This window comes from Gobius niger (assembly GCF_951799975.1).
Source record: "Gobius niger genome assembly, chromosome: 3".
Lineage (NCBI taxonomy): Eukaryota > Metazoa > Chordata > Actinopteri > Gobiiformes > Gobiidae > Gobius > Gobius niger.
Genome location: NC_136854.1, coordinates 41944929 through 41971340, shown reverse-complemented (window position 1 = coordinate 41971340; position 26412 = coordinate 41944929). Strand labels below are relative to the sequence as shown.

The 26412-nt window shown below is 40.9% G+C and overlaps 2 protein-coding genes across 3 annotated transcripts in view; both read left to right on the top strand.

Moving 5' to 3' along the window:
- Positions 1-1156, top strand: part of glra3 (glycine receptor, alpha 3) — a 126250-nt gene extending 125094 nt beyond the window's left edge. For both annotated transcript variants that reach the window (XM_079553443.1, XM_079553444.1), the window contains one exon: positions 798-1156. In XM_079553443.1, the coding sequence (XP_079409569.1) occupies positions 798-1130 (333 nt within the window). In that variant the 3' untranslated portion in view covers positions 1131-1156. The remainder of the gene's footprint in view (positions 1-797) is intronic.
- Positions 1157-16070: 14914 nt separating this feature from the next.
- The window catches only part of hpgd (15-hydroxyprostaglandin dehydrogenase), a 39888-nt gene continuing 29546 nt past the window's right edge, over positions 16071-26412 (top strand). The window contains exon 1 of the mRNA XM_079553484.1: positions 16071-16183. Within this exon, the coding sequence (XP_079409610.1) occupies positions 16091-16183 (93 nt within the window). The 5' untranslated portion in view covers positions 16071-16090. The remainder of the gene's footprint in view (positions 16184-26412) is intronic.

Genomic DNA, 26412 nt, shown 5'->3' with positions numbered 1-26412 from the left:
TGAATACATGGTAGTTTACATTGTATAAACCAGTGTTAATTTAATTTTAGTCCAGATTTAGTCAAAAGAATATCTTCAATTTGAGTCGACTAAAATTGCAAGTAGTCGACTTCATAATAATCATATTTAATCTTGTTCCTGTCAACAGAAGTTGGGATGATTTTAGTCTCTCCTTTTCATTTTTCTTTAGTCTTACTTAAAGGGATGTTTCAGGATTTTTGACGTAGGGCCTCATTTCCTAGTTATCCAGAGTGTTGCTGATTTCTGGAGATTTTTTTTTTTGTAATTCATGCAGTTCTTATATTTGAAGAGTTTTGTGGTGCTAGGCTAGTGCTAGGCTAGCGCATTTCTATGGTATCAGCTAGCCTGCATTAAAAACAGTGTGTTCAGTGTGCTCTTCAAACATAAGAACTGCATGAATTACAAAAAAAAATAGCTCCAGAAATCAACAACACTCTGGATAACTAGGAAATGAGGCCCTATGTCAAACATCCTGAAATATCCCTTTAAGTCGACGAAAAATATCTGTACATTTTAGTCATAGTTTTAGTCTCATGAACAACTTTTAATTTAGTTTTAGTCCAATTTTAGTCATGAAAATTAACACCATTACTTTCTATGAGGACAGAGCGCTCACTCTGTCTGTTAGCTCCAGAAGAACAGGCTCTGACAGTGTTTCTGTGATTTCTGTGTTTCCAATGGCAAAGCCCGGCTCTCGTTCTGCTTCCTGATCGGATAATGACCTCCACATCCTGAGCAGAAATGTAAACATAGATTTGATCTGTTTTTTTCCTCAGGAGGCGGAGGTGCAGGAGACCCGGATGGCCATCACGTCCACCCCCGGCAGCACCAAAGACCCCAAGACGTCCCTGAACCACGCCATCACCTCCTCCGGACCGAACCCGCAGGCCGCCGGGGCCGAGGCGGCCGGGGCCAACGGGGCCACGGCGGCCGCGGCGCCGGGCCCGGGCGGGCGCACCATAGAGGAGATGCGGAAACTTTTCATCGACCGTGCCAAGAAGATCGACACGGTCTCCAGGGCGGGCTTCCCTCTGGCCTTTCTGTTCTTTAACATCTTCTACTGGGTGCTCTACAAGATCCTCCGGCACGAAGACTTCAACAAGGCGTAAAGAAACAGGACTTTTGTAAAGGAACATAACGGGACATGTACGGCTGTGACTAGTCGCTTTTCTAGACACTCAAAGATACTCATTCAAATCTCACAGAACTATTTACTTTTTACTTCATGGAGTCGTATTGCAGTACATTTGGTCCTTTTTTTTTCTTCGAAAGGTTCATTTGGTTTCACTATTTCCCCCGTGAGTAAATCTGTTGCCGACAAAAGCTTCATGTCGACAAAAGGAAATGAATCAAAGAAGTTAAAAAGTAAAACATAAAATAATAATCGTTATCTTAAAGCCGCCCTCAGCGATTCCAGTTTTGCCGGCTGCATCTCACACATTGCATTGAAAGTTGCAGTTTGGGCAAATTAAATGTTATTAATGATATTTCCCTTGTGTCTTTGAACGCATCATGTGGGCAGCGTGTGGAGGGAAGTGAGGGGCGTGGGTGAGGGGGGGGCAGGGTTACCAGGAGGATATCTGAGGGCAGCTTTGAGAAAATGTAATTGTAGGCTTCATCCTTTGGAAATATCTTACATTATGAGGAGAGAAAAAGAAGAAGTCCAAAATCGAACCCCTCTGAGATGAAGCCAATAGTTTGGACGGTGCTTTGTCTTTTAGAGTGGACATATCCAACGTATGGGGATTGAATATTGACTTAAAACATTATTTTCCCGTAAGAATTAAATAGTAAAAATGAACTCCGGGTGAAGACTTGGCCTGGAGCTCCTCCTGCTGGCCGCTGTAGGAATAACATGATACAAAGTAAGCTCCAGTTTGGATTTACAGTGTGGTTTACAGCTTCAGCTCTGCGTGACAAACACACTTTGAGCAGAACGGCTCCAAACTGATATAATGTTGGATTCTGGGACAGTTTTGGGTTTAAATGGTCTCATTTAAAGTCTTACAGAACGAAGCGCTGATTCTTTCCGGACCAGGTGATGATCTGCTCAGTAGTGATGGGTTAATGATACCGTGTAGCAGGGGTGTCCAAAGTGCAGCCTGGGGGCCAAATGCGGCCCTCAGACCAATTTTTGTTGGCCCATGGCCTTTTTTCTGAATCAGTAAATATCAGAGATGGTCCTTTTTATTTGAAATGTAATAATTCAACACAATTCTAACCTAACAACTAGGTTAGTAGTTAGGTTAGAAACAACTAACCTAGTTGTTTCTAACCTAACTAACCAATAAAATGTGCTCTGTCTCACATTTTATTGTGAGACAGAGCTGGCATGGAAGATGATCACAGGAAGTGATCAAAACTAAAGCAGGTAAACTAAACCTTCTGTCTTACTAAAAGAACAAAACTATAATAGGCTAAGAAGACAGTATGAACCTTTTACAAAGAGCTGGCATGAAGGTTTTAAGCCTAAATGACGGTGTGGGGCACATTTTAAACCTCTGCTTGTCAAAGGTTTCATGGCACTAACCACCGATCTATGGCCCTTCACCCCGTGTACGCTTCAATATGTGGCCCCCCATGAACAAAGTTTGGACACCCCTGCCTTATAGTGTGTGTCACACACTTTCAAAATAGCGTCACACTGTATCACACTGTGTTGGCTCATTGGCGCCATCTGGTGGTGTAAAAGCATTGCAGCAGTGAGCCTGAAGAAAGCGAACTCAGCTCATTTGTTCTCGTTCAGAAATATGAACCAGGATTGAGCTGTTTAAAGAGGGGGTATTCTGCTTTTTTCAGTCCCATAGCACCAGTCTATATCACACTACAATGATGACCAAACCTTCTGTTGGTCTGTAAATGCAGTAAATTAGAATAACTGCCTTGTATAAAATGTCTCTCTCAAAATGGCTGTAGTGAATGTCTTGAAATAGGCCTCTGTCTCTTTAAGAACCTCTGAGCCTTTCAGACACGCCCCCTCCACACGCTGTCTGTGGCATCAGTGGGGAGGGGGTTCTGCTGAGGAGCAGTGGTCGGTTACTCGGCTGGTGACAAAAGCTCGGAGGCGTCTCCAGGAGGTGGGGGCGTTCCTAGGAGGACTCAGGAAAACCTATCCCTAAAATGGCCGCCATCAGAGTTTTTAGAGATTACTCAGAAATACGTGAATGTGCCAAGGCAACACTTCAGGCATGTTTTTGATGAGGGAGTGACATAATAACATGATGGAAAGCTTGAAAAAGTCGACTCAACTTTAACAGTTGAGAGTGAGAATTTAGAAAGAGGAAAACTGCTCTGGATAATGAGAATAGAATGAATGCATAAATCCCACATGACAAAATGAGCCAGGTGTTGCTCTCGTTCAACTGGTGCCCCCTACTGCTCGCTGCTGCTCGTTACACATGACACTACATGATACAAAATGACACGGTGAAAGTGTGGGTCACGTGACTTTCTCGGATCATTTAGCCCATCACTGCTGCTTAGTTTGAACCACGGCCTCAACATCCTGTCAGGCCAAACATGAAACTGTGAAAGCGCTCGAAAATATGAACCACTTTCAACTAATGTAGGACAAAAACTCAACTAGAAGTGAGTGATTTGGGGTTGAAATAAGAAGATTTGCCCTTGATTTGACACGATTCTGTTGTTTGCAAAGGATAACACCTAAATAACTGCAGCTGGGAGAGTTGGTTATTTTTTTCTTTGCAAAATGAATTCAAACTCGTCATTTCCAAATAACATAAAATATGTGTTATCAAAGTTATGAGATGCTGTCTATGTCATTTTCATACAAACATTTCTACCGAAGTTTGAAGCGAACACACAGGAACACGACTTGTGCCAACTCTGTACATAAGCTCTTTGTTATTCCGTGTGCGATACAATTGTTCCTTTATCTGTCACCTTTTTAACCAGCGCATACAGACGCCGGAGTCCGGATGTCGGCCCAGAGACGGTGTGACTAAAGTTACACTGTGTGTGGGGGGAAAATGTCCATGAACTCTTGTGGGGATCCGCAGATAACATTGTCTCCTCTGTTCTGGACACACCTTCGAAAAACAAAACTATCTGGACTGTTTTCAACGCGACGGACAATCACTGCGGTGTTTTTCTCATTGCAGAGGTTTACAAAGGTCCAAAAGTAGGTCACCGTGTGGGTGCAAGAGTCACTTTGTGTTGGATTTATTCATGAATGACTCTGTGTCGCTCTTTTTGTTGCAACATTTATCTAAATCCATCACCGTCTGTCGCTGTGTGTGCGTCTTTAAGCTCCTTTTTTTCTGCCAAATGGACTTTCTGAGGGTTCTTACGTGGAGAAAATGCACTGTTTCACAGCTCTATGTCACACTGCCCTCTACAGGTAACAACGCACCGTCACACGATCCTTCAAGGACCTGAAGCAACTTCAGATACAGCTGTGCTACTATTTACCTGCGCTGACAGTGAGGCGTGTGTTAATGATAATATAGAGACAAAAACATACAATACATTGGTTAAAAAGCTGTGCTCAGTCATCCTCAGATTTGTGTCATGAAAAAATGCCATGAGGATGCTCTCCGGATAGCTGTGAAATATTGGCAGTTCAGTTGCTTTTAAAGCAGTACTAAGTAACTCGTTTACCTGAATAAATCCTTCCCGTAGTCCCTGTGGGGGTAATACAAGTGTTTATGGGATGATTGGAGGGTCTTTCATCTGACCCTGGTGTCTCTGACTAGAAAATCACAATTGCAACTTGACTGCCACCGGACCGGAGCCACCAATACACACTAATAGAATCACAAAGAAGAAGCTAGCAGGCTAACGGGCAAAGCTAGCTGCGGGCTAGCGCCACTTAAACAGTATTTACAGCCAAGTTTGAGTGAAAAAAGTTTTCTCCATTGTGTAATTGGATGAACAATATCCCTCTGTCCCTTTGTCTTTCCTGTCAGCGTAGGATTTACTCTCACGGACAATTAATGAGTAAAAACAATCACAACTTGCTACGACATCTGCAGTGGCGCTTATGGCCTCTAGGGGCAAGAGTGACTTAGTACTGCTTTAAACCTGGGAGATAAAACACATCGGTTTATGTAGCATTTTACATTGCATTATTGATTCATTTCCCTCTCTGCTGCTGCTGGAGCCACAGCTGCCCTGGGTCAGTGGTTTCCAGAGTGTTTAAGTATCAATCAGTCCATGTGCACTGGTTTTAGGGGAGACACTGCAGGATAAACCTGGTCTCAAGTAAAGTTTCACCTGAAAACAAAAAAGACCATCTTTACAAGAACATTTTCTCAAAATGGTGGCATCGCATAATGGCGGCTGACCCTTGTATTGCGCTCTACAAGCCAGTGTTGCCAAGTTCCTCAAAGTGCTACACTGTAGTCGTTATTCATTCACTCCATAGTCGGTGGTGGTAAACTACTATTGTCGCCACAGCTGCCCTGAGGTAGACTGATAGAAGCGAGGTCTGTGCCATCGGCCTCTCTCACCACCACCAGCCACTCACTCATGTGCCACCGCATAGAAGTGGCACCGACAGACTTGATATTTTGTAGTTTCTATTATATTACCGAAAACCTGTCACACATTTTGTTCTCATATCAACAAACTACAGCAAAACATTTCAGAAGTGATTTCCCTGTTCACCTGCAATGTCTTGTCTTAAAATGGTCTAAACTTATAAAGTGCTTTTCCACCTATGAGGCACTCAAAGCGCTTTACAGCAAGGATCCACTCACCCATTCACACACCAGTGTACGCAGACACTGGAGGCAAGGTGGGTGTCTTGCCCAAGGACACAGCGACAGTGTGTATCTTCACGAGGCGGGATTCGAACCCTCGACTTTCCGATCATGAGACGACCCGCTCTGCCATCTGTGCCACTGTCGCTCCAAAATATGCTATATTACATGTCTCAAAAACATCATCTTATAATAAATGTTATTGCACAAAGTTCTAAATGTTGCGGCACGGTAGCGCAGCGGTTAGCGCCTCCGCTTCACAGCTAGAAGGTCCCGGGTTCGACTCCCACCAAGGACGGGGCCTTTCTGTGTGGAGTTTGCATGTTCTCCCCGTGTCTGCGTAGGTTTCCTCCGGGTACTCCGGTTTCCCCTACCACTAAAAACATGTGCAATAGGTGAATCCTCCAGCCAGGTGATTCTGACCATCAGCCTGGCTCCACATCATGGAGATGGGTCCCCGGGCGCGGCACTGCCGTCGACCACTGCTCCTTACGGGTTGCCCCAGCGGCATCAAAGGATGGGTTAAATGCAGAGGACAAATTTCCCTACGGGGACAATAAAGTTAACAAACAAACAAACAAACAAATGTTCCTTGAAATGAAGAGTCACTCACGTTAATGGAGGGTCGATGAAGTGTTTTGCCAAAAGACACAATGACAACACACACACCGGCTGATAATAGTGAACACATGCAGTGCAAAAACAGAAATTAATCCTGAGTCAACAAACTTAATAATCTGACTTCTAAAGACCAGAAACCAACCTTTCACTCAGCGGTGGTTCCACTTATTTATATTAAGGGTCGGTGCAATAAACTGTTATAAATGGTGACTTTATGTTCATTGTTTCTGTACAATGTTTAATAAAATAACCATGTGGGACAAATGAAGGTTTTCCTCTCATCTTGTGAAAAACATCATCTACTGTTGGAGATAAACCGGTCAAAATGTGTCAAACTCTTTTCGAAAAGGCTTTGTCAAAGTAATCCAACTACTGATTACTCCTTCTAGTTTCTTCTGATTCCTGATTACTAGTTACATTAGTTTTAAGTCTGCCTCATAGTTTTGTCTTGTTTCCGGCAGAACCAACGACACATATTCTCTGCTTTAGACGAGATAAAATCAAAATAATGTCAGAGTTTCCCCCAGACTTTGTAGTTTTCTGTTGTTTTTTTTCTAAATTTCTGCGATTTCTGTAATTTTGTGAGCAATAAGACGTTTTTAGATGTCAAGATAGTACAAGAATATTGAAGTAATTATGATGCATTTGTGTTCCTCCAGTTTCCCCCTTTAACCAAAAACATACGCAACAGATACAGACGGCATCGCGTCATAGAAGGGGGCGTGGCTTCGCCGAGGGAGAAAATGGAATCTTAAGAGAAACACAATTTTCCACTTTTTTTTGCCATTTTCTGGTAGAATATGAACTTATTTATCACATAAATTAAGTCAAGTGTAAATCGGGCCCATGTGGATATTTTCTCACAGCAGATTGTTCAGTAGAAGTGAAAAAACGGCAGTTGTAGCAAGTGCTAGCTAACCGTTAGCATTAGCCCGATGCTAACATGTAGCATTAAGTTAGCATTCTCCGTTTTTATGTATTTATGGGCTGTTGAACCACTTTGCTCCTCTCCATGTCTTTGTGTCTTTATTTAGTGGAAACTATATTCATAATTCAGCGTTTGTTATTGTAGTTTTTGAATTCCAGAGATGCGTCTGTCGGTGAATCCTCCAGCAGGTGATTCTGACCATCAGCCTGGAGTCCCTGTGCGTCGCCCTCTGCTCCTGACGGGTCGCCCAGAGGTGGGTATTACTCAGTTACATTTACTCAAGTACATGTACTTAAAGCCACACTGCGTAGAATTTTACACTATAAATGAGATTAAAATACAACATTTTATTTTATGACAGATATTTTTATTGTTGAAAATCTTAGGACCTGACTGTAGCTTTACTGGGAGGGGACGTCTCCAGCTCGGCTCCATGGAGACGTGACTAAAGTCAGCAGAATTTGAGATTTAAAGGAACAGGCCACCGTTTTTACATACTGAGATATGTTCTTACCTTATTACCTTAGCTTTGACGAGTTCTTTAGGACCTGTCTGGTCTTCACCCGTGCCTTCAGTCACGTAAACACAGCACAGACGGCGTTAGCATTTAGCCTCTCCCTCTCTCCTCTATAGCTCCAAAACAGGTCAAGATAGAAGCTACCAAGCTCTTCCACGTTTTCCCTATTTAAATATGGTTACGTGAAGTGTTCCACTACAAAGTATAATTACACAAAATTAAACAATGTGGATTTTCTAAGCGGATAAAAGGGGGAACTATATTGTAAGGCGTAATAATACCAGGAGTAGTTCGAAATCCGCGCAGTAAGGCAAGGCAAGTTTATTTGTAGAGCACAATTCATACACAAGGCAATTCAAAGCGCTTCACAGTTGCATAAATACAAGAAAACAAATAGAATCAATAAAAACATCAACATACAATTAATCAATTACAGTAAAAGGCGAGAGTGCAGATGAAATACTTTCAGTCATATGCATCGGTAAAAAGAACTGTTTTCAGCCTGGATTTGAACATTGTCAGAGTTGAGGCCTGTCTCACATCCTCATGAAGGGGTAATCTTCATTTTACTGTGCGGATGCCAACGCATGAAAGACTGTTATGCGCACGTCTTTCATCAGTGCGCTCCGCGCACAACCGTACAATTACAATAGGCCCGAGCCCTGCCAGGCCGCTCGGGCCAAATAATAATACGGTCAAAACTAGTCTGGAATGACATATACATGCAACTATGTGCCATTAATAATGGTGCCATGACTTTTTTTTTTTAAATTATATTTGTCCTTTATTTATCCAGGATAAAACTCATTGAGATTAAAAATCTCAACAGTGTCCAGGCCAAGATTCTTTCAAATTAAAATATGCAATAATTTGCCACAAAACATACCCTTAATACATAATTATGAATAAATTATATATTTACTTTACAGCCGGCAATTGCACTTTTGGGTAGCATGTAATTGGGATTATTTATTGTTTTTACTCATTTCCAACTAGCATGAACGCTATCTTAAGCAGAAAATGAATGTGTCATGTTATCAAACAACATTAATGTGTCATATCGGGTGAGGAGCTCCGTTACCCGAGAGGAGCTCGGAGTAGAGTTGCTGCTCCTTCACGTCGAAAGGAGCAGCTGAGGTGGCTCAGGCATCTGTTCCGGAGCCTCCTGGTCGTCTCCTGCAGGAGGTGTTCCAGGCATGTCCTAGTGGGACAAGGCCTCGTGGAAGGCCCAGGACACGCTGGTGGGACTATGTCTCCAAGCTGGCCTGGTGTCGCCTCGGGGTCAGAACAGCTGGAGGAGGTGTGTGTGGATCGGGAAGTCTGGGCATCTCTGCTGAGACTGCTGCCCCCGCGACCCGGCCCCGGATAAAGCGGAAGAAAATGGATGGATGGATGGCATTAAAGTGTCATGTTATCTTTGTCAAACAACAGAAGCATCTACGATTTCTATATTGGTTCATAAGAAATCAAAAAATGAAATAACTCGGTTAAAGTCTCACGTTCGTTGAGTTGATCAAATCAATCTTCCCAAGACCTAATACCGTCGTATATCCGTCCTTACCAGGAGAGGGCGCACTATCACGGTGGATTCGCTTTACGGTATTTCTGTCTCGGCTCTGGGTCTGCAGCTTTCCCCTACTCAAGAGGAATGATCCAAACAAGCAGGTGATTCTGAAATGCCACCACTAGATGTCACCAGAGCACACACTACCCCTTTCAGAGTAATCCACTTTTTTTTCTCTCCACAATGCATTTGTTTATATTAAAGGAACTTCGGCGGCTATAACAACAACATTCGTCATTTCCCTCCCGCTTTCAGACACGCATAGTAACTTATTTCTGTAGCGCAGCCAAAGTAAATCGTCAGAAAATTCCTGGCCGTCAGACTTTGCGTTCCAGCTGTTTGTTTAGCCTGGACGTGTGCGGACCTGCTGCGTGTGTGTCAGCAGCTCGTCTCCTCGCACAGCTGCCCATTGTGCAACACGTGTGCGAAAGACGGAAACTCGACTTTTACAGGAGCCGTGACGCCTGAAGCCCGAGACAGTGCGTGAATTAGGTGGTTAAGGTGTGCGAAGAGAAATGTGGAGGGCGGAGCTACGGCAATGGAGGGACGACTATTGTGCGTGGGTTTCAGGTGACGTCACAGATAAAGGCTAATAACATTTGTACAGGTGAAATGATTCTGTTTTTGAAGAGATTTTTGGTGCACAAAGAGATCATGGACCCAGTTAATGATATTAATAATAATTTTTAGGGACGCACAGATACCACTTTTTGTAAAACCGATGCGAGTATTTTGATTTAAGTACTTGCTGATGCCGAATACTGATACGAGTAAGGCCTTTTCTTAACCCCCTGAACTCCCACCTGAACGGATCCCATTTTCTCCAGTTTGGATTTACCCTAATCTAAAAGCGTCTTGGGGAAAAAAGCACCAAAACAGTCACAAAAAATGAGAAGAAAACAAGGATGTAAACGCGACAAAAATGTGACAAAAATGTGACAAAAATGTGACAAAAATGTGACAAAAACTCAACAAAAATGTGACAAAAATGTGACAAAAATGTGACAAAAACTCAACAAAACAGTGGCAAAAACTCAACAAAAATGTGACAAAAACTCAACAAAGATGTGACAAAAACTCAACAAAAATGTGACAAAAACTCAACAAAAATGTGACAAAAACTCAACAAAAATGTGACAAAACAACAAAAAAAGTGACAAAAACTCAACAAAAATGTGACAAAAATTCAACAAAAATGTGACAAAAACTCAACCAAAATGTGACAAAAACTCAACAAAAAAAGTGGCAAAAACTCAACAAAAATGTGACAAAATTCAACAAAAATGTGACAAAAATTCATCAAAAATGTGACAAAACTCAACAAAAATGTGACAAAATTCAACAAAGATGTGACAAAAACTCAACAAAAAAGTGACAAAAACTCAACAAAAATGTGACAAAAACTCAACAAAAATGTGACAAAATTCAACAAAGATGTGACAAAAACTCAACAAAAAAGTGACAAAAACTCAACAAAAATGTGACAAAAACTCAACAAAAATGTGACAAAAATTCAACAAAAATGTGACAAAATTCAACAAAAATGTGACAAAAAATCATCAAAAATGTGACAAAAACTCAACAAAAATGTGACAAAAATTCAACAAAAATGTGACAAAAACTCAACAAAAATGTGACAAAAATTCAACAAAAATGTGACAAAATTCAACAAAAAAGTGGCAAAAACTCAACAAAAAAGTGGCAAAAACTCAACAAAAATGTGACCAAACTCAACAAAAATGTGACAAAATTCAACAAAAATGTGACAAAACAACAAAAAAATTACAAAAACTCAAATCAGTTTTGTGGGTCTTAGCTTTCAAATGAGCTGTTACACAGGCCTATAGCCAAAGAGGACAGAATGCATTCGGTTTAGGCGGGTGGTAAGAGGTTAAACATACTGACAGATGCCATTTTATTTATTTATATTCTCATTCAATATAACTTTTATTTTTATTGCACTGTCCTTCATAGACAGAACAGCTCGCGTCCAAAAGCTCCTCAATGCTTGTGCTTTATTCATTTATGTATTTTTATTTAATAGTATTGAGATGTTACTTATTATTGCAGTTAAATGGTCTCTTTTCGTCTTTACTTCAGCTCCGTGTGGATTTTCTCGTGTGTTTATTGAGAGTGAGGAGTTGTCGTCATGGCATCATAGAACTATATATAATGGCACCTCACACGATAGACATGGAAAACGTAGGATCAATGGGATACAGTTTTATAGGTTTCCGAAATGGACACAGCATCAAGGAGCGCGAGTCTCTGACCTGTCGAAACATGTGGGAAACGTTTGTGTACATTAAACATCTCGTAACAATGTAATGTTTACGAAACACACACTTTATTACTACTAAGTTACTTTTGCCAGTACACGGCTGTTTTCTGGAGGCTTGTAGATGGCCGAGTCCTGAACCCAGCCACAGCAGAAAGTCTCGTAACTTTCCAAAGACTTAGCAACTTATCCAGTAGCTACAGCATTGTGATTGTTTTGCTGCAGCTCATTTTCGTTCAATATAAACATGGTTTGGATCAGTGTTCATTTCGTAGACTAAAATATTTAGTCTTAATTTTAGTCAAAGTGATATTTTTGACGACTAAAATTGGACTAAAACTAAATTAAAAGTTTCTCATGAGACTAAAACTATGACTAAAATGTCCAGATATTTGAGTCGACTAAAATAAGACTAAATAAAAATGAAAAGGAGAGACTAAAATCATCCAAACTTCTATTGACCGTCTGAAAGAGCCTCAGATCATGTAAATTCTCTGCCAAAGGATCAGCTCTGAGCTTTGTTCATGTGAAGCAGCTCCATGAAGCAGATGAACAAGATTAAATATGATTATAATGAATATTATCAATGCAAAGTCCACTAAATTAGTCTTAAATTTAGTCGACGAAATTGACATGCAATTTTAGTCGACTAAAACTAGACTAAAAGGGAAAAGATTTTTTAGACTAAATCTCGACTAAAATTAAATTACATTTTAGTCAAAAGACTAAGACTAAAACTAAATTAAAATGTGTTGTCAAAATTAACACTGGTTTGGATTCTCTGGGTACTTTTTAGTCGCTGGGTTTGTTAGCTAGACGAAAAAGCCCCTGGACATTAAACGGCGTAAGAATCGCCAGAACTGTTAGCCGCGAGTTAGCAGCTAGTTAGCAACATTAGCAACATTAGCCTGTATCTTGTAAACACTGCAGCACTAACAACATTTAGCTCTGGTTAAATCCAGCACAGACTCTGGTTTAGGGAGTGTCGTCTGTAATAAAGTCAGCTCTATGTGGAATATTGGATTCTCACTAAAGAATTCTCCAGTTTGTTGCTATTTTCTCTCCTCAGTGGAGCTGCTCCTGTAGCAGTGCTGGCCACAAGGCAAGTGGTATCGGTTTCTCATGAATGAGCATGAGTACAAGCATATGGTATCGGCCCGATATCGGTATCGGGGCATCCCTATCTTTGTAATTGATCGATGCTAGTAGCACAACTTGTGAAAGTGCAATGCAGTAAATAGGGAGGATCGCTGCTGTTGTTTATTCCAGCGATTTTCACCGGATGTTTTGGTGACCGGTGGTTAAACAGCTGATTTTTCCGAGCTTGAAGAGCTGCTTTTTTAAATCACAGATCTTTTACGGCGCCGATCTTTTTCACAGAAGCAATGCTCTGTTTGTTAACGATGTTGAATACAAAAAAATCACATTTGTTTTGCTGAATCTTTATCCCTCGTACATATTTTACTGAAAGGTCTTGTCTTTATAATGTCTTTGTCCTGGTGCCTGTCTGTCCACAATCAGGGGGAGACTGGGGTCGGTTCGAACGTAATTTGCATTGTCGGAAAGGACTCAGAAATCCCTTTTAACTGATTCAGAATTAATCAGCGCCCCTAATATTCATTTATTTAGTGTATTCAGTATCACGTAGCAGTTTTCGGTATTATTATCGCTGTATTTTTTTTAAATGTGTGTTAATATGTTCAGAAAGCATTGATAGTCCTACACAAACTGAAATCGTTTCAAACAGTGCTTGTTACATAAAAAAATACAGACAAAGCCTTTTCACATCAAAGTAAAGGAACTATAAAGATGTGTTGTTGATGTTTCGAGGGTTTTACATGGACTATTTATAGCGTCAGAAACGAAGATAAACCGTCTATATCAGGAAAATTGTTGTTGTCCTTCCAGTGAGCTTTCGATTTGCAGATTTGGGAAAATGCCATCATTGTTAAATTCATTAAACTGCGGCGAGAGTGAATCTATTGTAATCTGCACCGGGAGCCCCGTAACGCATTGTGCCATCGTGCGGAGATATCCGCGACATGTTTATGTACTGGCGGTGGCGCTGCAGCCGCACTATGGGGCGACTCGTTACATTCTCTTCAACCCAAAGTCCCACATTAGCATTAGCTTACTGCTATAGAGCTGTGGGAGACGGTCACGCTAACGTTAGCTTACTGCTATAGAGCTGTGGGAGACGGTCACGCTAACGTTAGCTTACTGCTATAGAGCTGTGGGAGACGGTCACGCTAACGTTAGCTTCCTGCTATAGAGCTGTGGGAGACGGTCATGCTAACGTTAGCTTCCTGCTATAGAGCTGTGGGAGACGGTCACGCTAACGTTAGCTTCCTGCTATAGAGCTGTGGGAGACGGTCATGCTAACGTTAGCTTCCTGCTATAGAGCTGTGGGAGACGGTCATGCTAACGTTAGCTTACTGCTATAGAGCTGTGGGAGACGGTCACGCAGGAGAGTCAGAGGTTCGAAGTCTTGCTGCTTTAGAGACACTTTTTCCTGCAGGTTCCACAAACTGAACTCTGAGGCTGATAGCCTGTCGCTGTCGTGTCGGACATGATTCCAGCTTCGAGAAAGTTTTGTTTGTGTTGCAAACAACAAAGTGCGCATGCGCGGAAACTGCAGCAGATGAGACGGTGGCTGGTGAGGCTCACCGTGCCGACACCGCGGGTGCGGTTATTCACCGAGATAATAATAAAAACACAAACAAGACGGTCATTTTCACCGTCAAAATTTTTACCGGGGTTTACCGCTACACTGGTTACCGTGACATCCCTACAGTGGATATAGCCTGTTGCTAACCACCCAAACTAATAATCTATCCTAAAATAATAATGCTTATTAAAACAGTGTCAGCCTCATCTTTTCACAAAAAATCCGTTATTAATTCTTTATCAATGAGGAAAGGTTTGGAAGCTGTGCTCCACACAGATGTCTAGCGTATCCATATTGGCTTATTGCCTGATGCAGGTCAGCGGCTCGTTCTTGGTGCGCAGAGACACAGAGCAGTCAGGGGTCACACTCTCAGAGCAGTGTGTCGCCTTCTCCATGTGTGTTACTGATCCTTGGTTCATGAGCACCACCACCTGCGCCCGCCTCACCTCAACATCCTCCTCTTCAATTAACGCCTCGGCTTCATTTATTTTGTTTTCATGCTATTGAGAATCAAGCAGAATATAAACTTCTTACATTGCAGTTAAACATCATTTCAGCTTCACGCAGCTGCACATCTGTAAGAGGCAAAGAGGCATTTTATGCAGTTGTCAGAAAAACATGCTTAGTTTTAAACATTGTCTAATAAATGGGGCGCCCTCCCTGTTTAGCTACATGCATTTATTCTCCGAATCACAAGCTGCAAAATGCTGTTCATTTATGTCAAAACTGCCTGTAAAGATGTTACAGTAAGACACAGCTCAATACAGTACAATGATGCGTCTCCGTGCAGACATCACAGACATCTAGGATGTACAATATCCCTCTGTCCCTTCAGTTCAGTTGCTTTTAAAGCAGTACTAAGTAACTTGTTTACCTTAATAAATCCTCTCCGTAGTCCCTGTGGGGGTAACACAAGTGTTTATGGGATGATTGGAGGGTCTTTCATCTCCCCCTGGTGTCTCTGACTAGAAAATCACAATTGCAACTTGACTGCCACCGGACCGGAGCCACCAATACACACTAATAGAATCACAAAGAAGAAGCTAGCTGGCTAACGGGCAAAGCTAACTGCGGGCTAGCGCCACTTAAACAGTATTTACAGCCAAGTTTGAGAGAAACAAATGATCTCCATTGTGTAATTGGATGAACAATATCCCTCTGTCCCTTTGTCTTTTCTGTCAGCGTAGGATTTACTCTCACGGACAATTAATTTAAAAAAACGCAACTTGCTACGACACCTGCAGTTGCGCTTATGGCCTCTAGGGGCACTGAGTTACTAAGTACTGCTTTAACAGAACTACAGAATTGGAAAATCCACTTCGCATTTCCAGATTCTGCGATTCAAGAATGTTCAAAATCAGCTCCTCACGAGACCCATCGTTTCATTCCACTATGAGAGACATATCTTGAAAAGTGCCTTTAACCTCTTAACCCCCACCGCACGGGTTCACTCCGTGCTCTGAGCGCTTGAGTATCGTCCAACAGCTGACACTTCCGCACGTTCACCGGCGCAGTCGCTCCATTGAGAAAAGAGGAACGATAGAGCAAAGGCTGGAGGGGTGTGTCAGAAATGCGGGAGGCGGAGCCGAGGGGCAGGTATGGCAAGTTGCAAATGTTTTGGCTTCATGTGCTTTACAGAGAGAGAGAGAGAGAGAGAGAGAGAGGAGGAGGAGGAGGAGGAGGAGGAGGAGGGAGTTGAAGTCAAAACAAACACGGAGGGGCCGGGGGTATAAAGGTGCGTGCGGGGGAATGCGAGCCGCTCGGAGGATCATGTCTCTGGAGGGGAAGGTAGCGCTGGTGACCGGGGGAGCGCAGGGCATCGGGCGAGCCGCGGTGCAGTCTCTCATGCAGAACCGAGCGCAGGTACGGGACCTTTACCGCTGCTTTAGGACCAAAACGTGCAGAATGTGGACGAGACTGATTGCATGTTGTGTTTGACTCGTTCTGCGGGACTGGAATGACAAGCTTGAGCGGAGCCTGTTCTTTACTCGAGTGGCATTTTTTGTCGAGAACTTAATACTTTTACTCCTCTGCATTTGAAAGATTGATGTAATACTTTCTGTTCCGCTGCAAAAAAAGGCTCCACAGTTAAATGTAGATTTGTCCGTGCGGTTCATTTTAAAAGCTTGTTCATGCACACTCCAGAACAGTGTTGTTTTGGCAGCTCTTTCGGTCTTATAGTCTTACTCTTTTGGACGCAAATGTCATGTCATGTTTTAGTCAGACGGAAACTAAGAAGGTTTTGTCAGTTTCATAACAAAAAGTAATCATTCATTTCCATAAGTTTTGGAAATTGGAATAAATAATAATAATCTCTTGGCTTTATAGCTTTTGACAAACTCATTTAGACACTTTTCCTGATCGGACCGAGTTTACTTTGCTTGTTTGAGGACATTTCACACTAGTTCTGAGGCAAAGTAAAATTGCCAATGAGATAAGACCAATTTTCTTACCCCATTGGCAAAGAAAATGACCTGAAATAAGGACAAAATGTAGTGAAACGAGTCCGAAACATCTCAGAACAAAAAGTAATAATTCATTTCCATAAGTTTTGGAAATTGGAATAAATAATAATAATCTCTTGGCTTTATAGCTTTTGACAAACAGCTCACTACAAAAAGTAAATATCAAGCATTGGCTTAAATGACTTGAATTGAGGAAATGTTTCTTGTTTTGAGCGGTTTTCACTCATTTAGACACTTTTCCTGATCGGACCGAGTTTACTTTGCTTGTTTGAGGACATTTCACACCAGTTCTAGGGTAAATCCCGCTTGAAATAAGAAAGTAAAATTGCCAATGAGATAAGACCAATTTTCTTACCCCATTGGCAAAGAAAATGACCTGAAATAAGGACGAAATGTATCGAAACGAGTCAGAAACATCTCAGAACAAGTGAAATAATCTGGGACAAATGCCCAAGAACTTTTTAACCAGTCAAAACAACTAACATTTGGATTATTATGCTCAAATTGAGATGTTTATACAGATCTAGTTAAATACTTTTTGCAGTGCTTACACCACAATAGGCACTGGCAGAAGTGTCATTGTTTATTCTTTTTTTTCCCCCCAGTGTCCGCTGCACATTCGTTCATGCTTTCTGAGTTCAGACACTGCAGTATTTAAAACTGTCCTGAGAAAACATAAAGGCTCTATGACATCGCCGTCAGACGCTCCACGGAGGACGTACGCTGATATAGTGGGGAGAGAGAGGGAAAGAGGCAACATGTGTAAATATCAAGCATTGGCTGAAATGTCTTGAATTGAGGAAATGTTTCTTTTCACCCATTTAGACTTTTTTTCTAATCTGACCAAGTTTACTTCGCTAGTTTGAGGACATTTCAGACTAGTTCTGAGGTAAATCTCGCTTTAAATAAGAAAGTAAAATTGCCAATGAGATAAGACACCAATTTTCTTACCCCATTGGCAAAGAAAATGACTTGAAATAAGGACAAAATGTAGTGAAACGAGTCCGAAACATCTCAGAACAAGTGAAATAATCTGGGACAAATGCCCAACTACATAGTCAAAACTAGGGCTGCTCGATTATTGAAAAAATAATATTCACGATTATTTTTGTCATAATTGAAATCATGATTATTCAAACGATTATTTGTTGCCTTTAAAAAATCCATCAAAAAAGTGAAAAAAATCCAGCAAAAAAAATGACAAAAATCCATTAAAAAAAAGACAAAAATCCAGCAAAGAAAGACAAAAATCCAGCAAAAAAAGACAAAAATCCAGCAAAAAAATGACGAAAATCCATCAAAAAAGTGACAAAAATCCATCAAAAAAAAGACAAAAATCCATCAAAAAAAGACAAAAATCCATCAAAAAAGTGACAAAAATCCAGCAGAAAAAGACAAAAATCCATCAAAAAAATGACGAAAATCCATCAAAAAAGTGAAAAAATCCAGCAGAAAAAAGACAAAAATCCAGCAAAAAAATGACGAAAATCCATCAAAAAAAATGACAAAAATCCATCAAAAAAAAGACAAAAATCCATTAAAAAAAAGACAAAAATCCATCAGAAAAGTGACAAAAATCCATCAAAAAAGTGACAAAAATCCATCAAAAAAGTGACAAAAATCCATCAAAAAAGTGACAAAATTCCATCAAAAAAGTGACAAAAATCCAAAAATTAAAAATTAGAAAAAAAAATAAAAAATAAATAAAAATAAAAATATATATAATCGATTTTTTGCGATTATGCTAATTTTGTAATCGTTTACAGTTGTAATCGATATCGTAATCGAATTTCGATTAATTGCACAGCCCTAGTCAAAACAACTCAAATTTGGATTATTATGCTCAAACTGAGACATTATTACGAATCTAGTTAATTTCTTTTTGCAGTGTAGTAGTAGTTTTTCCTTTTTTTTCTCATTTAGCCTTTTTTTCTAATCTGACCAAGTTTACTTCGCTAGTTTGAGGACATTTCACACTAGTTCTGAGGTAAATCTCACTTTAAATAAGAAAGTAAAATTGCCAATGAGATAAGACCAATTGTCTTACCCCATTGGCAAAGAAAATGACCTGAAATAAGGACAAAATGTAGTGAAACGAGTCCGAAACATCTCAGAACAAGTGAAATAATCTGGGACAAATGACCAACTGCATTGTCAAAACAACTCAAATTTGGATTATTATGCTCAAACTGAGACATTTTTTTACTAATCTAGTTAATTACTTTTTGCAGTGTAGTAGTAGTGTAGTATTTAGTTTATACTCTCAAAGGGAGTAGACTGAAGCTTGTAAAATCAGATTAACAATCCCTCCTGAGTATTCAGTTTCAGTTTCAAAACACAACTATACACCTGTACATGAGTTTTTTATCCTAATGTAGTTACAATATTCAACAAAGATTCAGCAGACTTACATTTCGTAGCACTGGCAAACGAAGAGGTTTTAGCATTTCACATCATTTTCACAGCATGCCAATAAAGAGTTCATAGTTATTGTTCTTGATCACAACAATTATCCTTCTTGTCATCAATGAAAGAACATCCGATATATTATTTTGGCACATTGGATTGGAGTGTGTTCTTCCACTCCGCGCACAAGCTCTGTTTGCGAACGTCTCGTCTCGTCGACATAAACTCATAAACGTCTCGTCCTGTTTTAGTCGCCAAAGAGCAAGTTTTCGCTCGTCATCGTTACGTTATCGTCATTAAAAAAAGGTCCGTAATGATATCGTTTTCGTCTTCCTTGACAAAAACAACAGTGCTCCAGAGCAGCAGGGGGCGCTGTGCAGAGGATTTGTCAAACGCACTGATTCACGACAAGAAGAAGGTTTGTCCCCGTCGTGTTGCCGTACGGAGAGCGAATTCCGGCGCAATTTTTTAAAATGTTTTATGTACTTTTGATGAAGTATTGTGACCGTTACCACTACTTCATCCACACTAGGGGTCAGGAGTTAAATTTCACCAAGGTCCGAAGTGAAGAAGCAAAGGTCCGGAATATATGGGGTTAATTCATGGGGATTTTTAAGCCTTTTTTAAATCTATTACTGTGATTTGAAAATAATGCAAACAATTGAATCCTGTTTCAATGTTTTGGCTCCTAAATAGCTCGTGAAATAGATCACGAATACAAGCGGCCGAAATGAGTTTCCTTCGCAGGGTGGCTGGGCGCACCCTCCGAGATCGGGTGAGGAGCTCAGTTACCCGGGAGGAGCTCGGAGTAGAGTCGCTGCTCCTTCAGGTCGAAAGGAGCAGCTGAGGAGGCTCGGGCATCTGTTTCGGATGCCTCCTGGTCGCCTCCTGCGGGAGGTGTTCCAGGCATGTCCTAGTGGGACAAGGCCTCGTGGAAGACCCAGGACACGCTGGTGGGACTATGTCTCCGAGCTGGCCTGGTGTCGCCTCGGGGTCAGAACAGCTGGAGGAGTTTAGTCCAGGTGTAGTCCTGGTGTAGTCCTGGTGTAGTCCTGGTGTAGTCCCGGTGTAGTCCTGGTGTAGTCCTGGTCCAGACCTGCTCGCTGCTGATCGAGACACAGCCGCGCTCTTTTAGCCTTACAATCGCGCGTGCAGATTTAATTAGCGAGTTCTCCTCTTGTTACTTTTTTTTTTTTAGCGAGCCACATTTCAGTCATTCCAAAACCATTTCTAAAACTGTAAAAAGTATTATGGAGCTGAGATGTAGGACTTTCTCCTTCTGTTCATCTGGGCTGTAGTTCACGCTCTGCTGCAGTCAGAGGGAGGGAGAGGGAGTGCACACACAGTCTGAGGGGATTCAGGGTCGGGTCCAAAGTTCAGATCCAAGGTTCGGGTCCGGATGAGCCGCCGCACCCATGTTAGCCGTTTAGTGACCTCTGATCTACACTTACCTTCTCAAATTTTGCAGACCCAAAAAAATAGAAGAATATTTGAACTTCCAGGTTTTGAACGAAGCTGCAGTTTGGACTTTTCTGGTTAATTTTTCATATTTTGTTTACTCGAATCAATCATTTCTTACACTCTGTGATTTGGAGCCCGTGGATTGAGCTTCTTCCTGTTTAACACTTTCATTGTGCACATTTTCTCCAGTTCGGCTTTAGCCAAATCTAAAGGCTTCTTACAGCCCACAGGCCAGTGAAACGCCTCACGTCAAAGCGAGGAAACAACATGCATCGTCACATATTGTCGTCACTTTTTTGGCGCTTATTTGATTCTTGTTTTTGTCGCCTTTTTGTCGCATTTTCGTCTTTGTTTACGTCTCGTTTTTTTGTTAGTAACAAACGAATGTGCTCGGTTGAGGTGGAGGTTAAGAGGTTGTTTTTCACATAAGAAAAATGAGCTAATTTCCAGTAAAATATAATTTTTTAAAGGGGATGCAAGTTTGCCATTTTATACTCACTACTGCCACCTCAGGTTTTATGCGTAACTGCAGTCTTTATATGAAGCTCGTGCATGACGGCACTTCGGATCCGGATTAACACCTTTCTGAGCGACAGTGCAGGATTTTAGAGGCAGTTGTGGTGAACAGGTCTGGGCTCATTCTACACATGAGGACATGGCTGAACATGTAAAATACTTAATTTTAACATTTTTAAACTCCGTGTAGTCCCTTTAAGTGTAATTCCTCATTTTCCAGTCTCAAAATGCTTGTTCTAGTGTCAGATCTAGAACAATTTACTTATTTTTAGATCACTTTATGTGCTGTAGTCAGACACCCTTTGCTCTAATTTTATAATATGTCGACCTAAAAAAGAGGAACTATATAGAAATTTCAACAGCACGTGTGCTTGTTTGCCTCAGCGTCGGGGAGGGTCAGACGAGGCTGCGATGCAAATTAAACAAGATTGTAATGTTTAGATAAGCGTCGTATCAACGGACTTTGGCCAATGGAAACTTTTGGGTTTGTGCAACAATGAACTGTAGAGTCCATTTCAATAGTTTCATAGAAATCATCCCGACAGTGACATTTCCTCTTTAACTCAAGACGCTTCGTCAAAACAGCAGCCAAAGTATTTGAAGTATTTCACTTCCTCCATTGAAGTTCCTGCTTTCAGATAGAGGAAAAGGATCGTCCCCTTAACCCTTTTTCAATATTACGCACAGCAAGGCTTTTAAACTGCATATGACGAGAGGTCGACCAGTATATCGGCCGGCTGAAATATCAGGCCGATATTTGGGTTTTTTACAATATCGGCTATAGGCAGATCTAGCTCTGATAAAAGCTGATATCTCGAGGACCAAAAGTGATAGACTTCGAAGTCAGGGCTTCAAAACGAGTCTCCCCACAACTCCCCAGGCACCAGGGGAAGAGAGAAACATCGCCATGAAAAATGGTTAGCTACAAGTTCCTTAAAGCAGCACTAAGTAACTTGTTTACCTTAGTATATCCTTTTCGTAGTCTCTGTGGGGGTGATACAAGTGTTTATGGGATGATTGGAGGGTCTTTCATCTCCCCCTGGTGTCTCTGGCCAGAAAACCATGCTTGCAACGTGTCACCAATACACACTAATGGAATCACGAAGAAGCTAACAGGCTAACGGGCAAAGCTAACTGCGGGCTAGCACCACTTAAACAGTATTTACAGCCAAGTTTGAGTGAAATAAATTATTTCCATTGTGTAATTGGATGCACAATATCCCTCTTTGTCTTTTCTGTCAGCGTAGTATTTACTCTCACGGACAGTTAATAAGTTGCTATGACACCTGCAGTTGCGCTTATGGCCTCTAGGGGCAAGAGTTACTTAGTACTGCTTTAAACACAAGTTTCACTAAACCTCAGTCAATATGGACATGCTGAATGTCATCTTGAAGCTCAGAACCTGGAGAATTCAATCGCTGAGTTAGTTTTAACCTCCACTAGTGTATTTTTGATCATAGCGCAAAATGTCGCGGCTAGTAACAGTATGCTAATGCTAACGGCAACTAATCAAAGCTGGGACAGAAACTATGATTGAATCACCTAAAGTAATAAAATTAGATCGACCACTACTGGAGTGGCAAAGTATTTATGTTTTTACAGGAGTATAGGCCAGACATTTGGAAAAATATCGACCGAACATATCGGCATCAGCCAATAAAAATCCTCAAAAACCTGCATCGTCCTTAAAATAAAAAAACTTATGGGTCGACCTGTACATATGGCAGATTTTTGCTTAGACATATTTTAACACAATTATATTGAAGATTTTAGTTAGTTGGACCATTCTGTGATGTTTATTATTCCACTTCCTTATTGGACACTGACAGGAAGTGACATACACAGAGGTCAACCATGTTCTGTCAGTGGGAAATTAATGAGTCACAATTCTGTTGAACTTTACTCTATGTCATTCACTCAAAAGAACTAATAAAAACAACTTTTCTTCATTCATTTGCTGCTTCACTGAAATAAAACAACAGACTAAGGCATTATTACAAAAGGATTAAAAGCTGTCATATGCTTCAAGGCAAAACATACATAAGGATAACATGAAATGCATGTAATGGTTTATATTGTGTATGTTTTATGGTAGTTTGAGTTGGGTTTTGTAAGTTTCTCACGTCCTTTTGCAACATGACGTGGGTTTTTGAGCTTCCTCTGTCAAACCACAGCTTCCACTTAACGAAACCTAAAGAAAAGAAGTAAGTTATAGACCTATGTTTCAAGAAGCTTTAGACCTTTTTTTATCATCTAAGTCTCCCACGTTTTAAAAGGAGTCCTGGCCCCTAGAGGGGAGCCTATTGTGCATGTTTTTAGTCTTTTAACGACTGTCAATAAATGAAACCAAGTGTCTGAGGGAGTCGGTGTGTCATATGTCACATGGACTGACTCACTGGTATCGATCGTCAAAATGAAACTGAACTTATAGACACTGAATGATGTTATTAATGTTTTAGTTTAGACCCACAACAAAAGGTCGTCTAAAAATTGGTTAAAAATGTACTTTACGGAAGTATATTTTCCTTGATTTGAGTAGGTAATCTGCCAATGGATCAAGTATTTTTGAACATTAAACAAGGTAAAAAAAAAAGCTTCATTGTACTCATATTTTAAGTATAATGTTCATTCCATTGGCAGATTTGTTAAAATTACCCACTTAGTGGTAAAATATTCATAATTCAAGTAACTAATGTTATGTAACTTATGTATGTATGACTTTTTGCACGCTACCAAAACTCCACTACAAAAGTAATCAAAAATTGTCCCTGATTTGAGAGTGGTATTTCAAGTAATCTGTCCATGGGAACAGATTACTTCGATCTTTTTTCTTTTGGGACGTCTGGCTGGCCAGGTTCCAGAGTCTCCACAGTCTCACTGAACCATCTCAGCTTCAGTCTGTCCTTATTGACACTTTTTTTTTAATCCTGTGAGTTTGTTTGAACATGTACTGATTAGGGAATTTTCTACGTTTTTTTTCCCCAAGGGAATTAATGAGGTTAAACAGGGTATTTACACAACTATAGGTTGATTCTTTACAGATATACCTTGAAGCACAACAATTTGATTTATACACTAAAACAGGGGTCCTTTTTTCTCTGGGGGCCACATTATCGTTCCGTGACGGGGGGCTGGGCCGGGTTGGCCATAACATATAATTGTATGACCCAGACCAAAATACAGCCGCCTCATTGTGAAGTAGAGATGAGTCGCCTGCACAGTCACGACTATATCCACAAGATCAACACTTGATTCCAGACACATGTTTGTTTAGCTGTAGTGGGTTGCAAAAAATAGTAATCAAGTCTAATTTGAAATACCACAGATATTCCATTTATTTGTATTTTCAAATTAAACATAGTTGCGTAATGTGACCAAAGTAATAACTGCAGTGCTTAGACTTGTATTGCGCTTTACAAGCCTGTGTTACAAGTTTCTCAAAGTACTGTAGTCATTATTCATTCACTCCACACACTCTCATTTACCACATGGCTCTAATGTGTTATGTCCTGATCTCTTATGTCAGTCCAGGCCAGGCCAGTGTTATGTCCTGCTGGACACGTGTGGAATTATTTTATATTTATTTTATGTTGCCCCCTAGTGGCTGGAATGAGTATACTGGTTATTTAGTTTCAAAAAAAATCATAACTCTGCGCAGGAATGGGCTACAGACTTTACATACTCAGGGATTTGTGCTCTACAAGTCAGGGACCGGGTTAAATCATCTCGCAGGCCAGATTTGGCCGGCAGGCTGTAGTTTGAGGACCCCTGCACTAAAATATCTATCACAGCAGAGATAGTCTCAAAGAAATCATCTTTATCATGTCTGACACCAGGGTTTGAAGAGGACAGTGTTTTAGTTCATGGCCGATACAGAGAAGAGCTTTTGGAAATGGAATAGACTAATTTCATGTTTGGATCCATCTTGGTATATTCATCAGGTTTGTGCAGTATTTCAATGTTATATTGTTTTAAACGTCTATGATTTAGGTCTGCTCTGATGCAGCTCCGAGTCTGACCGGTGTCACCTCAGCTGATCTAAAGGATTGGTCCAAAAGTTAAACCACTTGAGCACCGGTTGTGAGCATCAGTTCAGGCGTCACACTCAGGATAAACCTAAGGAATGGGACCAGGATTAGGAATGGGACCAGGATTAGGAATAGGACCAGGATTAGGAATAGGACCAGGATTAGGAATGGGACCAGGATTAGGAATGGGACCAGGATTAGGAATGGGATCGGAGGCTCGACCCGTCTGTGGAGGCAGAGGCAGAGAACAGGGAACATCCGGGCTGGGTGAAGGTCAGGGTTGGGATCTGGCTGTATGCCCTGTGATCGTCATCTCTATTGCTCCGTATGACACTAAAAAGTGAGAAGTTACCAGTCGAGCAGTTAATACAGTTTTTCTGTGGAGTTTTGTTCTCGGGAAGTGGGGAAAAGAACTGAAATAATATATATTGGAAGAGGCACATGAACGCTCACTCAGCTGGGGAAATCAACCGGGAAACTCGGGTCAAAACGAGCTTCCCGACTTCCACCTGAATGCCGAAATCAGCGGATTTGTTAATTTATCTGTTAGTGTGAGCTTTTGGGTTAAACACTGATACTTTCTGGAGTTCACTGTGACCCTGTTTAGCTTCTGAGACGGCGGATTTAAATGTTGAGCTCAGTCAAACACTTATCAGTGATAAAAGCCATTATAGCTGACATCAGAATCCTTTATTGCGACAGGGACAATGCAATGGGCAAAGTTCTTTAATAAAGCTCTTTAATATCGCCATAGTAACACATTGGAACGAATGGCAATTCTGGCGGCCATATAGATACAGACGGCATCTCGTCATAGAAGGGGGCGTGGCTTCGCCGAGGGGGAAAATAGAATCTTTAGACTCTTTTTTGCCATTTTCTGGTGGAATATCAACTTATTAATCACATAAATAAAGTCAAGTGTAAATCAGGTCCATATGGATATTTTCTCACAGCAGATTGTTCAGTAGAAGTGAAAAAACGGCAGTTGTGGCAAGCGCTAGCTAACCGTTAGCATTAGCCCGATGCTAACATGTAGCATCATGTTAGCATTCTCCGTTATTCATGTATTTGGGCTGTTGAACCACTTTGCTCCTCCCCATGTCTTTGTATCTTTATTTAGTAGAAACTATATTCATATTTCAGCATTTGTTAAAGTAGTTTTTGAATAATTAGAGAAAATATACATTTTTCAAAATTGTTTTCCCCCTTTCAAAAA